The sequence below is a fragment of the Erithacus rubecula genome (genome assembly GCF_903797595.1).
Source record: "Erithacus rubecula genome assembly, chromosome: 21".
Classification (NCBI taxonomy): domain Eukaryota; kingdom Metazoa; phylum Chordata; class Aves; order Passeriformes; family Muscicapidae; genus Erithacus; species Erithacus rubecula.
In genome coordinates, this window is record NC_136673.1 from 9,364,945 (window position 1) to 9,378,459 (window position 13,515).

General features: G+C 53.3%; 2 protein-coding genes across 2 annotated transcripts; one reads left to right on the forward strand and one right to left on the reverse strand.

Moving 5' to 3' along the window:
- Positions 1–410: 410 nt before the first annotated feature.
- Positions 411–10,052, reverse strand: ANAPC2 (anaphase promoting complex subunit 2). Its single transcript, XM_079324246.1, has 13 exons — positions 9,934–10,052; positions 8,228–8,850; positions 7,540–7,672; positions 5,258–5,432; positions 5,023–5,142; positions 4,444–4,561; positions 4,185–4,366; positions 3,894–4,035; positions 3,123–3,198; positions 2,354–2,557; positions 2,097–2,226; positions 1,605–1,840; positions 411–906 (listed from the first exon to the last, which is right to left on the reverse strand). The coding sequence occupies exons 1-13, from the start codon at positions 9,997–9,999 to the stop codon at positions 694–696; spliced, it is 2,418 nt and encodes an 805-aa protein (XP_079180372.1). The 5' UTR covers positions 10,000–10,052; the 3' UTR covers positions 411–693.
- LOC306811026 (uncharacterized protein) lies at positions 9,964–12,890 on the forward strand. The gene is made up of 3 exons (XM_079324278.1): positions 9,964–10,091; positions 10,172–10,371; positions 12,677–12,890. Exons 1-3 carry the CDS (start codon positions 10,040–10,042, stop codon positions 12,791–12,793), a joined length of 369 nt encoding a protein of 122 aa, XP_079180404.1. The 5' UTR covers positions 9,964–10,039; the 3' UTR covers positions 12,794–12,890.
- The last annotated feature ends 625 nt before the right edge of the window (positions 12,891–13,515 follow it).

Here is a 13,515-nt window from a genome sequence, read left to right on the forward strand (position 1 = left end):
ATCCCACCAGAGCCTGGATAATCCACTGATCTCCCCAGGACTAACAGCTTGCCCTGAAGAACTGCTGCATCTCATCCATCTAAAGCATTCTTCATCCCACAACAAAATGATTCCACACAATTTAAGAGTCCCAAACAAGGGCAGCCTGGAGTTGTTCCCTCCCTGCCAGAGACAGCACTGAGCCTTGTTTTTGGGCAGGGTCTCACTCATCACATCCAGCTGCAAGACACTGCTTTAGCCACACACAGAGCCCCAGACAGCAGCTGGAGCCAACAGCCCCCTCCCAAAACCCCCTGGGGCTGCACATGGAGACCCAAGGAAAGGGGGACACTGCCTGGCAGACTGGGGAGTTTCCTGCCTGCCACTCCAGCATGGGGAGGTGCCAAGAGGAAAGAAAGGAGTTGGCACCATTGGAAAAAGAAGCCTACAGTTATTTATTAACCAGGGAGGTGGGCCCAGACACTCACATAGGGGAGGAAGGAATGTGGGGAGCAGAGCCAGACACTGTGGGGTATCCAGGCTGCTGCTGAGCTGCCTCCATGTGCAAAGTGACACCCATTTGGAGAAGGGGGTGCAGCAAACCCCCAGGACAGAGAGAACCCCCCAGCAGGACACTGAGAGCTGGTGGCACTCAGGAGCAGAGCTCAGGCACAGGCAGGGTGCCCAGGGGGCAGGGACACCCAGGCCAGTCCTTCAATTGCAGTTCTTGGGCAGGCGATAGACGCCCCCCGAGTAGATGAGCTGCTGGTCCCGTACCTTCTTCTGCAGGAACCCCTGCAGCTCCTGGATATCAATCTCAGTCACCACAGGGCCAGTCATCACAAACATCTTGAGCATGCTGTGAATCCTCTCCAGGGACAGGCTCTCCAGGTTGGTCAGCATGGCCTGGATGTACGTCCAGAACAGCTGCAGAGAAACACAGGCCACAGTGAATGACTGACACTACAGCATAAAGCAAATACCCCAAACAAGGCAGGAATGCAGCTGGCAGTAAGTTCTGCTCTCAGCCATGAGCATGGTGTCTTTAAACAGGACATATCCAAGAACAGCAGCAAAATGCTTGGACACAGAGTCAGACAGTGGGATCTGACGTGCAGCACAAGCATGACCCTCTGTGGGTGAACACCAGTATGACAATGCTGTGTTGCACAACACACACACAGTGTGACTCACAGCCAGGAAAGACACTGGAAATGTCCAGGAACCACAACAGAGAGAAGGCAAAGATCCAGCTGTTAGTGCTGGGTAAGTCTTTTGGGCAGTCAGAAGTGCCAAAAAGTGTTCCTCGGGTGCATCCAAACAAATTATGACTATTTTCAAATATGAAATCATGTCTTGGACTTTTTTCTGTTTTTAAACTGAAAAAAAAAACCAATCTGGAGATTTCCAAATGGTTTCCTGACTCAGCAGCTGGGCACTTGTCTGGAGGGAAGGCTGTGATCCAGCACCAAGAGAGTAACCAAGAGATACCCACTTCAAAACCCAGCCACTGGACTCAGCCACTTGCAGTGGAAAATGTGAATCTATAGTGCAAACTGAATTCATAATGATCAGATTCCCCAAACCCAAAATAGAAAATGTTTGCATGTCCATAGGGCAGGTACCTGCAGCTCCTCCTCCTTCTGGTCAGCCTGTGAGGCCATGGCAGAGTCCCCCTCCTCATCACTGTCAATCAGAACAACCTTCTCCACCTGGTCCTTCTGCTCCTCCTCAATGACAGTGAAGGTGCCCTCGGGCTCTTCCCGCAGGACTCCCTGCTGCAGCCACAGTGTCATCTTCCTCTTCAGTGATGTCACAGGCACCTTGAGCACTTCACTCAGCTCTGTCAGTGTCCAGGTGCCTGCAGAGACCATGGGGATCAGAGAGGAGAGGGAGAACAGGACACTTCCCACACCTGAGCCTGCCAGGATTTGGTAGGAAGCTGGGTAAGGCAGGGAAGGCACTGCCAGACACAAGGAGAGGGGTGCAGAGCTGACCCTGCTGGGTGCTGGAGAGATCCAAACCCATGCACCAGTCTTATCCTCCTGCCAGAGCTCTCAGAGCCTCCAGCTGCCTGAGGAATGTGGCTTTCCCACCCATGGAAGCACATCACTCACTCTTGGTCTGGAAGTGCAGGATGATGGCGGCGTGCACAGGGGACACAGACAGGGAGAGCGTGCGATCAGCCAGCTCCACGTCCAGGCTCACCAGCCCCAGGTGGTACTTCCAGTTCAGAGTCCTCATGGCCTGGGAAAAGGGGGAAGCTGCTCACCAAGTGCAGGGTTATTGCAAACCCCACTGCAACAGCCTGGTCCAACCAGCAGTTAAAGGGGACTGGATAAAGCTTTCATAAGGAGGGTTAAGGCAGGCTCACCTTTAATTTCTCATACTTCTTGGAATATGCTTCCATGGCTTCCTTGACCTGCTCTGGCAGCTCCAGCTTCTCCTCTTTGAGTGGTGGCCAGAACTCACTGGACAGGATGACAGCCACCAGGCTGAAGGGAGGCCTCTCCTCCTCAGGGAGCTTCTCCTCCTCATCCCGAATATTGGCGTTGATGCGCCGTGAGTCAGCCATGTCCTGCAACAGCAGCAGGAGAGGTGGCTCCTGCCCTCCAGAGTCACTGCTGACTATCAGTGAAGGAGAGCCTTGAACAAGGTGAACAGTGTTCTCTCCAAACTATACTGGGGACACTGGAAAGGACACGATCATGTGTGTCTACTTGGAAGTCTGCTAAATACTCAGAAAAATTTGTGGGATGTTAGAGGAAGGGGTTACAACTCAACACTGCCTTCACTGGAGGCCCTCCACATCTTCCTGGAGTGCTCCAAAAGAATCAAACTCCAGAGTCCCAACCCCAGAAGGGCTGGATGAGCACAGCTCTTCAATGCCAAGATACTGCTGGAATGGCAGGAGAGACAGCAGCACCAGAGGAACCATTCCCCAGAGCTGATAATCCAGCCCTCAGACCTTAAAACCAGACATGATTTAAAAGCACTTCTGCCTGTCCCAAATCAGCCCCCCACTGGCATTCCAGAATGCCCACTTTCCTAAAAGATCCTTTTTGGGTCACTCCTCAAGTCCCTCCCCTTCCCCAATGGGCTCAAACACCCAGGACTTGAATTTAAAAAATAAAAGGAGTTACTTTTAACATGACTTCACAGTAGTGCATCTGAGCTTCACCAAACCTCAGCTTCAGCAGCTCCACGTTACGGATTTCCCTGGAAAGGGATGCAGCAGATCAGGCAAGGGGCCTTCAGATGGACAAATCTGGCTTGGCCTCCACCCCTCCCCACACAGCCAAAAAAAGGAAGTTCCTGGCACAAGGGTGCTCTTCCTAGGAAGCCTTGCAAGGCACAGTGTCTGCCCAGGATGGCTTCTGGTACCCATGTGAGGAACAGCCATCTCCTCTAGGCCAGCAACTTTTTGAAGATAGAATCCCAGAATGGTTCAGGCTGGAAGGGAGCACTGGAGCTCATCCTGTTCCACCTCCCTACTCAAGAAGGATCCCCTGGGGTAGTCACTCAGGGTTGTTCCAGATGGGTTTGGAGTATCTCCAGGGAAGGAGAACCCATGGCCTCTCTGGGCTCCTGTTCCACCTAACAGCAAAGGAGTTCTTCCTCATGTTCAGGTGGAACTTTTAGAAACACACATCTTCCATCCCTTCCATTTGAGGGGGCCATCACAAGATGTGGGATGGAGCTAAGAGTGTGTGAGTGCTTCCAAATTCCTACATGCTGCTCTATCAGCACAAGCCAAGGGCAGAATTGAACAAGGAATTCTAGAGGCAAACTCAAAACTGCAAAGGAAATAGCAAAAGGCACTGCTGGCTCCACAAACAGCTATAGACAGGCTCTACCTTCAGACAGCAGGTGATTTTGCCATGGCAGCCCTGGTGTGGGCACTGGGGCCTCACCTCTCAGCACTGTAGTTGAACTGGTGCAGCAGCCTGTCAGCCAGCAGCGTGCGGTACTCGTTGATGAACAGGTCCTTGCTGCCATAGATGCTCACCAGGAGGCTGATGATGTCTGAGGAGCGACGCTTGGAGCTGGATTTCCCTGATGGAATCCAACAGACAACAGTGTGAGATTAACAGGGACCTGCCCCAGCCCAGCCCAGCCCAGGGGACCAGCAAATGAGCTGCTCAAGGCTACAGCCCACCAGGGAAACCAGCCGGCTGCCAGGACTGCTGGGCTTGGCATCTCACCTGGATCTGCATCCACTGGGTCAGGAACCCAGTCCCCTGGCTCTGAGATGTCATCATCACTCTCCTGGCCATTCTCCAGGGTCACTGGGTCAGCTTTGGAGAGCTCGTTTGCCAGGTCACCCGAGCCCTCAGCATCCCCTGTGAGACCAGCCACGATCTGCCGCACCGTGTCCTCCCGAGTCCTGCCACGGAAATGGAAATGGAGTCAGTGAGGGAAGGGAAGGGAAAGGAGTGCCAGAGTGCCCCACACACCTCCTACCTCAGATACTTCCTGATGGGCTCACAGGCCACCTCCAGGATAACCATGGAAGGGTCCAGCTCCCGCAGGGCCTTGATGGCTGAGATATACAGAGTGATGATGTCGGAGGTGTTGACTCCTACGGGAGAGGAGCAGAGGAAGTCAGAGTCCTGCAGCACAGAATAATGGCTTGGATAGAAGGGTCTGGATGGTACAACCCCTCTGTTCTATCTGAGGTGTGAGAGGAGGAGGGTTTGCTGTCCTGCTGCCCAAGGCAATGGGGCAGATCAGATCCATGTGGCACAGAAACCAGTTCTGAGCACCAACAGAGCCTCAGAGCTGAGCCCTGACAGTGCAAAGAAGCATTTGCCCACCTTGACCAAAGCTAAATTTTGGGCTCCTGACCATAGTGTAAAAATGAGGCCAAAGAGGGCTGGAATGCCCTCAGCTGCTGCTGCCATGCCCACTGGAACACAAAGAATGTGTGATGGCCATGGTGACTGCCCCTCACTCCTCAAACAGGAAACCAGACCAGCTCCAAGTAGATCCCCACTCATGCCCAGGCTCCTCACAGGATACAGAGAGGGATGTGAAACCCACCAGGGTGCAGAAGTCTCATTTCCAGAGCGCTTTTCAGGGAGCTGAGCAGCTGCTGCCTCTGGTTAGTCCTTTCCAGGCAGAACTTGAGGTCCTCCACAGCAGGCTTTGACTCTGGGAAATCTGCAAAGCAAGTAGGGCTCAGGAGCAGTGCCGGGCTCTGAGGGGAGGCAGTGTGGCACTGAGAGAGCTCTCTCTCCCACCAGCCAGCCCCAGCCCCAGCCCCAGGGTGGAGCACCTCGGATGATGCTGAAGAGCTCCTCGATGCGCATGCTGGCGTAGATGCGGTAGAAGAACCTCTGGACGTGGCAGCGCCAGCGTTTCAGGGTGCTGCTGGCTTCTGGGGAGGACTGGGCAGAGGGACCATCCTGCAGGAACACCCTGCTGAGCCACCCAATCACCTTCTCTATCCACTGCACAGCAAGGGAGACACAGATGTGAACACAGAGCTGGATGCACAGCCACATCCCAACCCACCACTGCAGACAGGGACAGCTGGATCAGGACAGCATCACCCCCAGCTGCTCTTCAAATGTGCCCCAGCCTGGGTTATAGCTGGGGAAAGCCCAGCTGAAAGAACTGGAACTTTAACTGCAGATCCAGGATATGGACTGTGCAGCTGGGTGTGAGAAGATAAGGGGCAAACACGGACTGTGTGCAGGCGCTGGGCTCCAAAAAGGACAGGGCTTATTCCAAAACTTGCAGCCTATTCCATTCTTGCAAAGTTTCATGCATTCTATATTTTCAGAGCTGTCCTATTCACAAGAAAATGAGCAAATTGCCCACTACACCATCCTTGACCCAAAATTTCCTGAAATCAGTGAAAAGCAAACAAGATATACCAAGAAGTCAAGAGCACCCAACAGAACTCAGGCACTTGAAATCCAAATACCAGCCTCATCACATGAATTATAAAATAGAAACCTGAACAAAGTGCATAAAAAGGTTATTTTTTTATATTTGAACTTTAGTGAGAAATGTGTAATTGCTAAATTTTAAATGTACTCAATTACAATATCCAGATGTTTAAAATAAATGCCTTTTTTCCCCCATCAATTAATAACTATATGCTACTTCCTGGGATAGTAGCATATTTGAGGACCAATATACTATGAGGTGTTTTACTACTACTCTACTACTTGATAATAGTTTTGGTTTTTTTTCAGATTCTGACAGCGTGGAAAAAATTGCTAAGTCAAGGTTTGGTTTGCTGATGTTTATTTTTAATTATCTACTAGACTAAGAAAACACTGAAGAAATGCACAAGTTCTGCCAGGACACCTGGGCAAAACTGTGGAGAAGCTGATAAAGAATTCCTCTAAAGAACAAAAGAACAGGACTATAACTGAAGCAAAATAACATGACTTTAAGGAATTATTATCAAACCAACCCATTCTTCCCTCTGAGTTAATCTTCCCTGAGTGCTCTGTTACAGCCTGATTGTGACCTGACACTCCAGGCAGCTGCTGCTGTGCTAGCAAAGAGGCCTTGCCACCAGCACCTGTAATTTTCAGTGAGCTGCTTCTCAGACTTCTCTAACCTTTAGATTTCCAGGCCTGTGCTTTATTTTTTCCTTAAAATTATCTCTTCCTAATCCCAACAAGCTCCAATATTCTGTGGCCAAACAAGAGGTAGAAGCAAGGGCAGCATCTGATGAGCAGAATGCAGTTAGTTGTGTTTTCAGTGGTGCAATGAAAATATCCTTAAACAATCTCCAAGTCATCCAAAGCATTTCACATGAGGTGCAGTGAAAAAAGTGTTGCACAACAACCAAGAGGAAATAAACATAAAAAGATTCCTAATGTTTGCAGGCAACAAGAATGGTTGGCATGGCAAAGAGAGAGGGATCCAAGGTGTCTGGCTTGCATGGGAACCTGGCTGCTGGCCTGGTTCTCCAGCACAGGCAAGGGCAAGGTCATGGGCAAGGAGAACTGAGTTCAGAATTGTGTCCTGGAGAAACCATAACCTGGAGAAGAATTTTATTTTAAAGTCATGTTGTGTAAACAGCTCAACACAAACTTAGATGAAGTAGCAGCAAAGCAACTGGGCAGCTGCAAAGAAAGAAAGATTTTAATTGTCTATGTGGTCACTGGTGAGATCAATACCACAGTATACTCTCTCATCCTCACTTCCAATTTTACACGGGGACTGGGAAGAGGACTGGGAACAGCCACAGAAAGTCTAATTATGGGCTCACCTACACAGAGGGAGGGCTTTCTGCATGCCAGGTGGCACTTGTTGATCTTGTGGTTTGTACACTGGAACCACAGAAAATGCCTCATTACTACAGACATCATGAGGTGAAATGTGAAAGCCCTGCATGCACAGGTCAGAGCAAACCTTCCCCTCCAGCATCAGCCAAAATGGGGAGTTTTAGCCACCTCTCCTGCAAGGCATGGTGGAAGTCATAACCCTGGACTAGGTGTTTTAAGCTGGAATCTGCTTTCAGCCTGAGCTGCTAAAAACCAACAAGAGCTGCAGATCTGCCAAGGAGGACTCTCACTCCCCCAGCTGTCCTACCTCCTGGAACTCGCTGAGGAAGGAGTGCTCGTACTCGCCGCGGCAGCGCTGCTCCATCCTCTCCTCGATCATCCTGTGCAGGATGGTGGTGACAGCGTCTGCACTCACCCTCTCCAGCAGGTTCAGCCCACGCCTGCGGGCACAGGGACACGGCAGGAGCACGTGGGAACAAAGGCAACAGCAAATCAAGAAAATCTTACATGTGAATGCGCCACCCTCCCTGTACATTCCACAGAGGCAGGCCCAGCTCAGGACACAGGCTCTGATAGCATTACATATGTAACACATGGCACTACTGCTATCCCATCTTCCTTACAGACATTACTTATAGCCATCAAAAGCTCTTTCATTTTTGAAGTTTCATAAAATCAGAGAATGGTTTGGGTTGGAAGAGATCTTAAAGATCATCTAGTCCAAATCCCTGATGTGGGCAGGGACACCTTGCACTGGTTTGCTTTTTTGTGGTCACAGGCCTCACAGCAAGAAGGAGAGGAACTTTCTCTCTAAAGATCTGCTCTTGTTCAACCACCAGTTGAAAGCAGAAAGTCCATGTTGAGTTCTCTACCCACCACCATGACACAACCTGACACAGCTCCTTCTGTTCTTGGGGATCAATAAAACCTGCTGCTACGCCCATCCAGACCCTTCCCTGCTCTGAGTGACAGCCACCATCCTGTGAGACACCTACAGAATGTCATTGAGCTGCTGGAACTGCTCCATGGCTTCAGGGCACCAGCACTGCTCTCTCTTGCTGTTGCAGCCTGCACAGAGCTGGCCCTCTCCTCCACCCTCCTCTGGGTCACTCTCCTGCTCGGTCTCACTCATGCTGCTCTCACACTCGTTCGTTCCATCTTCTCCTTTCTTCCACTGCCTCATGTATATCCTGAATGTGCGGCTGTAGAACTGTTGGATCATCTCCTGGAAGGATTTGGTTGTGGAGAAGAAGAGGATAGCTTTGAACATGGTGTAGACCTTCTCCTGCAGCGTCTGAGCACCTGTGCCCAGGAGCAGGCCTGCCTTGGTCCACTGCTCCAGGAGCTCCAGGCTGTTCATGTAGGGCTGCAGGCGGCACTTGAGCAGAGTGAAGGCGTCCAGGAGCAGCGCGGCGCACTGGGGCTCCCCGGCCGTGCTCTCATACTGGCTGATGCACATCCAGAACTCGGGGGCGATATTTGCCTGCAGGTCGGTCTGCAGCACCTCGATGAACCACTCCTCCACGATGGAGTGCAAGTCGTAGCAGTGCAGCACGTCCAGGGCTGCCCGGAGCTCGGCATCCTGCAGCGGCCCCGCAGCCTCTGGCCTCGGAGCTGCCTGCAAAGCGGAGGGAACACGAGTTAGGCATTTGATGGAGCACACAGGAACTCTAATGTCACACTGCACTGGGGGGATGCTGCTCCTCCAGGGCGACCTGCCGGGGTCTCAGCCCACCCATGGAAGGGCTCACACCGCACACAGCACTGCTGTCCCTGCTGCTGGCTGTCGCAGGACACAGGTGCTGATGGCAATGTTGCGAGCCACCCCGGGTGCCCAAAATGCCGAGCTCTGGAGTAAAACCCTTCCCTGGCCACCAGCTCCCTCAGACAGAGTGGGAGCAGAGGCACAGTACGGCCAGGCAAGCTGTGGCCTTTTGGTCCCTGTCCTGGTCGGAGTGATAGAGAGAGAGGGCGGCTGGACCCGCGGCCCTTCCCTGACAGTCCCCACAGACACCACAACCCAGGAGTCCTTCCCCACCTCCCTCAGCCCCGGCTGCTTCTCTGCAGCTCCGGCCGTTCCTCCCTCAGCTCCGGCCGTTCCTCTCCAGCCCCGGCCGTTCCTCCCTCAGCCCCGGCCGTTCCTCCCTCAGCCCCGGCCGTTCCTCTCCCAACCCCGGCCGTTCCTCTCCAGCCCCGGCCGTTCCTCCCTCAGCCCCGGCCGTTCCTCCCTCAGCTCCGGCCGTTCCTCTCCAGCCCCGGCCGTTCCTCCCTCAGCCCCGGCCGTTCCTCCCTCAGCCCCGGCCGTTCCTCCCTCAGCTCCCGGCCGTTCCTCTCCAGCCCCGGCCGTTCCTCCCTCAGCCCCGGCCGTTCCTCCCTCAGCCCCGGCCGTTCCTCCCCAAGCCCCGGCCGTTCCTCCCTCAGCCCCGGCCGTTCCTCCCCAAGCCCCGGCCGTTCCTCCCTCAGCCCCGGCCGTTCCTCCCTCAGCCCCGGCCGTTCCTCCCTCAGCTCCCGGCCGTTCCTCCCCCAGCACCGGCCGTTCCTCCCCAGCTCCGGCCGGTCCCACCCGCCCCGCGGAGCCAGAGCCGCAGAGGCCCGGCCGGGGAGGAGCCGAGGCCGGAGCATCGCGGGGCCGGCGGGTCGGGCCTGCCCCGGGCCCGGCAGAGCGCAGCCACCCGTGAGGGCCCGCGCGGTCCCCGCTCACCAGCCCCAGCGCGGCGGGCGGCACCAGCGCCGTGCTGAGCGTGTGCCAGGCGGCCGAGAGCTCCATTCGGGCCGCAGGAAGGGGCGGAGCGGCGCCGGTCGCGGCGATGAGCGGCACCGGGGCCGCGCTGCGGGGGCACCACGCGGCGCTGCAGGAGGGTGAGCGGGGCCGGGCAAGGTGCGCGGGGCCGGCAGGGCCGGGCAGGATGCGCCGCCCGTCTGACCCTGCTGCCCCACAGGGCTGTCGGAGCTCCGCGCCCGGCGGGATGAGCTGAGCGGGCGGATCCAGGACGAGGAGGCGGAGCGGGGCCGGCTGCAGGCGCGCATCGCCACGCTCTCCCGGCGCTTGTCCGACACCAGCGAGAGCCTGGCGGGGCTCCGCTCCGCCCGAGCCCACATCGACCGCACCATCGCCGAGATGGACACGGCCTCCGGGCAGGTACGGACTGCGAGCAGCGCTGAGGGCGCTCGGTGTGTTCAGCCTGGAGCAGAGGAGGGGACAGCGCAGTGTGCAGCTTCCTCGTGAGGGCACGGCGGCGATCTTTGCTGTCTGCGACCAGGGACAGGACCCGAGGGAATCACTGAATCAGAGTAACCTGAGGTGGACAAGGGTCACCCAGTGCAGCCCCTGTCCCTGCCCAGACCCCCCAACAATCCCAGCCTGTCCATCCCTGGTGTCCAAACGCTCCTGGAGCTCTGGCAGCCTCGGGGCCGTGCCCATTCCCTGGGGAGCCTGGGCAGTGCCAGCACCTCTGGGGGAGGGAAGAGCCTTGCCCTGAGCTCCAGCCTGAGCCTGGGCAGTGCCAGCACCTCTGGGGGAGGGAAGAGCCTTGCCCTGAGTCCAGCCTGCAGTGTCAGAGGAGCTTTAGGAGATGTATATATTTATGGGTCTGTATTTACCTGAAGGCCGGTTGGGAGCACCTCGATGAACCACCGCTGCTGTCTGGGTCACAGCACTGCAGCCAAAACAACTTCCCAGACCTGGGATGCAGCTCTGGCACACAGACCCCATCACAAGAGGGTTGTGTTGGGGGCTGCTTGGGCTTGGGCAAAATTTATTGTCAAAATGCATAAAAAATGGCCTTTGGGACAGACCCCTAAAAGTGGCCATCTCAGACCCATGGTTTGGGGGAAAGGAGGAAACAAAAGACATGACACTGACCCACAATCCTACTAATTCAGGCAGAGAACGATGGTGCTGATGGAGCTCTGATGGTGCTGATGTTGGCCTGCCACTCTCCCCGACCAGTACTTTGTGTAGCTTCTTTCATCTTTAATGTACAATGTCATTTAAAGAGTCAAATTGTTGGGGCAGTAAAGGGTAAGAAGGAGGCAAACAGCATGAGGGCTGGCACCAGTGTTTGGTTCCTGGGACAGCTCTACCCTCTCACCTCCCCTGTGTGTGTTACTGCCAGGCAGGGACTGCTTCATCCCCACAGATGGGCACAGCTGAAGTCACTTCTGTATTACACAACAACTGCTTTTGGGTTTTTTTTAAAAGGATCTTCCCAGCCTCTTTTCAGATAGGTGACAATCTTCCTTCTCTTGGTGACCAGGCAGAGTTTGTGTCAGAAACACCTTTCTCCTATTAGCTGCTGTCTAAATTCTCCTTCCATTTGCCTTTTTGAGTGTGACTGACTATTGTGTTAGTTCCTCTTCCTCTCCCAAAGTCAGTGCTTTCCCCTGGCAATCACTTTTCAGATGAAGCTGGAGCTGTTTCCTCAACCTCCTTCAAGACCTGATAGTTTGCAGTGAAGGGGGAAGCACACATAAACTTTTAAAAGCTTTATGTTGTAAGGTACACAAACAAACAGCCCCTTTAAAAAGAAACTTTACCTGAGATCCAAGTCACACCCCCAGCCTACAGATGAATTCCTGTGTATTGAAATGAACTGACACTCACAGGGAGGCAGAAAGAGGCAGTGAGGAGGAGATGCTGGTGTCCTACAGACAGAAAGTAACATAATTCCTTTCCTGTGGATGTGCATCTCTGGTTTGTCACTCCTTGCCTTCTGCCAGCCCCCATGGGATTTCACCTTCCTCCAGCACCTTGTCCTGTGGGGCACTTCCTCAGCTCCTCTCTGATTACTTGATAATTTCCACAAACTCACAGGACATAGGTTATTTTTGGGGCTATAACCATCACATTTGGTTACAATTGTCCACTGGGTTAAATTTTTTAACTGATGAGATGGACAGGCAGCAAGGTCTCCTAAATATGTTGTAGCCTAGACTATAGGAACCAGGCCTGTTGGATTATGTACACAGTGAGTTAAAAATAGGAGAAAATTAATAACAGATATAGTCTGACATAAGGTCACTGTAGATTTGAGTTAGTCTTGAAGCCAGATACTCAAAATGTGCAGTTTTAATAGTGGAAAAGAGTTGAAACTGGGTCAGCTGAGCACAATTTAATACTGATCTAAAAAGCCCAGGTAGGAAATCTCCCTTAAAAAACCCCAACCAACCAACCAAAAACACCCCAGTCTGCTTCAGGAAGTAATCTGCCTCATGACCCAAGGCAGATAAATTGCTTAAGGCCTTTCATATTCAGAATATGAAAACAAACCAGAGAAATTCTCCCACAGATATTCCCACAGTGAGACAGGATAATAAATCACCAGGAATTCAAGGCTGAAGGGCTGGAGATCCAATTCAACTGATCTGCCTTGCAGCAAGAGGGGAAGGGAATTCATAAGAGAAACAGTTTATGTAAAAATAAGCTATTTTTATTTCTTTCCCAGATACTGGACAATTCTCAGACACTGCTAGATGTGCTGAAGGAGGAAATGGGGGATCTTGGTAAAGCCATTGAGCCACAAAGTGCTTCATTAGGACGTGCACGTCGAAAGCGTTCCTAAACTTCTTCAGCCTGGAAAGTCCTGTTGGCCAGAGAGAGCTGCTCTTGTGGTACAAGGATGCCACATTTAATAAAAGCCTTTGCTTTGCAGAAGTAAATCTTCCTTTCAGATGTGCTTTGGTATTAGTGAGAGATCCACTGAAGTTGATCTTCGAATGCTACAGAGCAGGGTAGGCATTTACAGAAAGATAACTTTGATTTTGAGCACAGCCATCCTGAGGGACAACCCATCAGCTGATGCTCCTGCCCTCGGGACAGCACTCACCCTGCTCTGCCTGGAGGCAGCCCGAGTAGCTGGACAGGGCTGAGAGCCAGCTGGGAAGTGCAAAGGAGGGCTCAGTGAGGTGTGAATCTCCAGGGTGGAGCAGGATGGCCCGGAGAAGGAGCAGAGAGTCAGCAGCACACTGCACTCCCACACTCCTGAGCCATCCTGCCCACTGGGCTGCAGGCACACTGTTAACTCCCAGAGAACCAGAGCAGTGTTTGAGCTGCAGGACACTGTTGGCTTTAGCATTCCTCATGGATCCACAGGAGAACCAAGCCAGAGCTAGTTGAGACCCCTTGTCCCTAACGTGAGTTGAAAGCAGCTTTGCTTTACCATCTGCAGCTGTGCTAGGAACAGAGCTGCCTTAAACTAACCTGAGCTTGTCCACAGGGAAAGACGCTCACTGGGACCTTTTTAGCTAGAAATGCTGTGCTGAAAACTCACCCCTTAAATCTAGC